This window comes from Pterocles gutturalis, unplaced genomic scaffold, assembly GCF_000699245.1.
Source record: "Pterocles gutturalis isolate BGI_N339 unplaced genomic scaffold, ASM69924v1 scaffold28892, whole genome shotgun sequence".
Classification (NCBI taxonomy): Eukaryota; Metazoa; Chordata; class Aves; order Pterocliformes; family Pteroclidae; genus Pterocles; species Pterocles gutturalis.
Window position 1 is genome coordinate 1 of NW_010113650.1, and position 356 is coordinate 356.

General features: G+C 64.3%; 1 protein-coding gene across 1 annotated transcript; it reads right to left on the reverse strand.

The window, feature by feature from the left end:
* Nucleotides 1-6: 6 nt before the first annotated feature.
* Nucleotides 7-312, reverse strand: LOC104462592 (protein odd-skipped-related 2; the record flags this gene model as incomplete). Its single annotated transcript, XM_010074588.1, has 1 exon — nucleotides 7-312. A coding segment is annotated over exon 1 (306 nt), but the record flags the coding sequence as incomplete, so codon positions are not given.
* Between the last annotated feature and the right edge of the window lie 44 nt (nucleotides 313-356).

A 356-nucleotide genomic window follows, 5' to 3' on the forward strand; every position in this document is an offset into this window, starting at 1 on the left:
GTGGGCGATGGCCCCTTGCTTGGGGTGGAAGAGGTGCGTGGCGAAGGGCAGCGCGGGGAAAGGGAAGCGGGAGTCTACCAAGCCCTGGGCGGCCGCCATCTCCGTGATGGTGGAGCGGGTGATTTCATGCACATTGGGGTAGCCCAATGTCCAGTGGTTCATGTGCATGGTTTGCACGGCGCTGAGTCCATACAGACCTTGCAACTGGTCCACAGCTGCGGGGAAGGTGTTCACAGCCTGGAGGAAGGAGTAGTTGGTGAGTTGCAGGGACGGGTGCAGCGGGATGGGGGCTGGCAGAGCCTTGCTTCCCATCTTCCCGGGGCGGGTGCAGGCCGGCGGCGCAGCTGGTGCCTCTG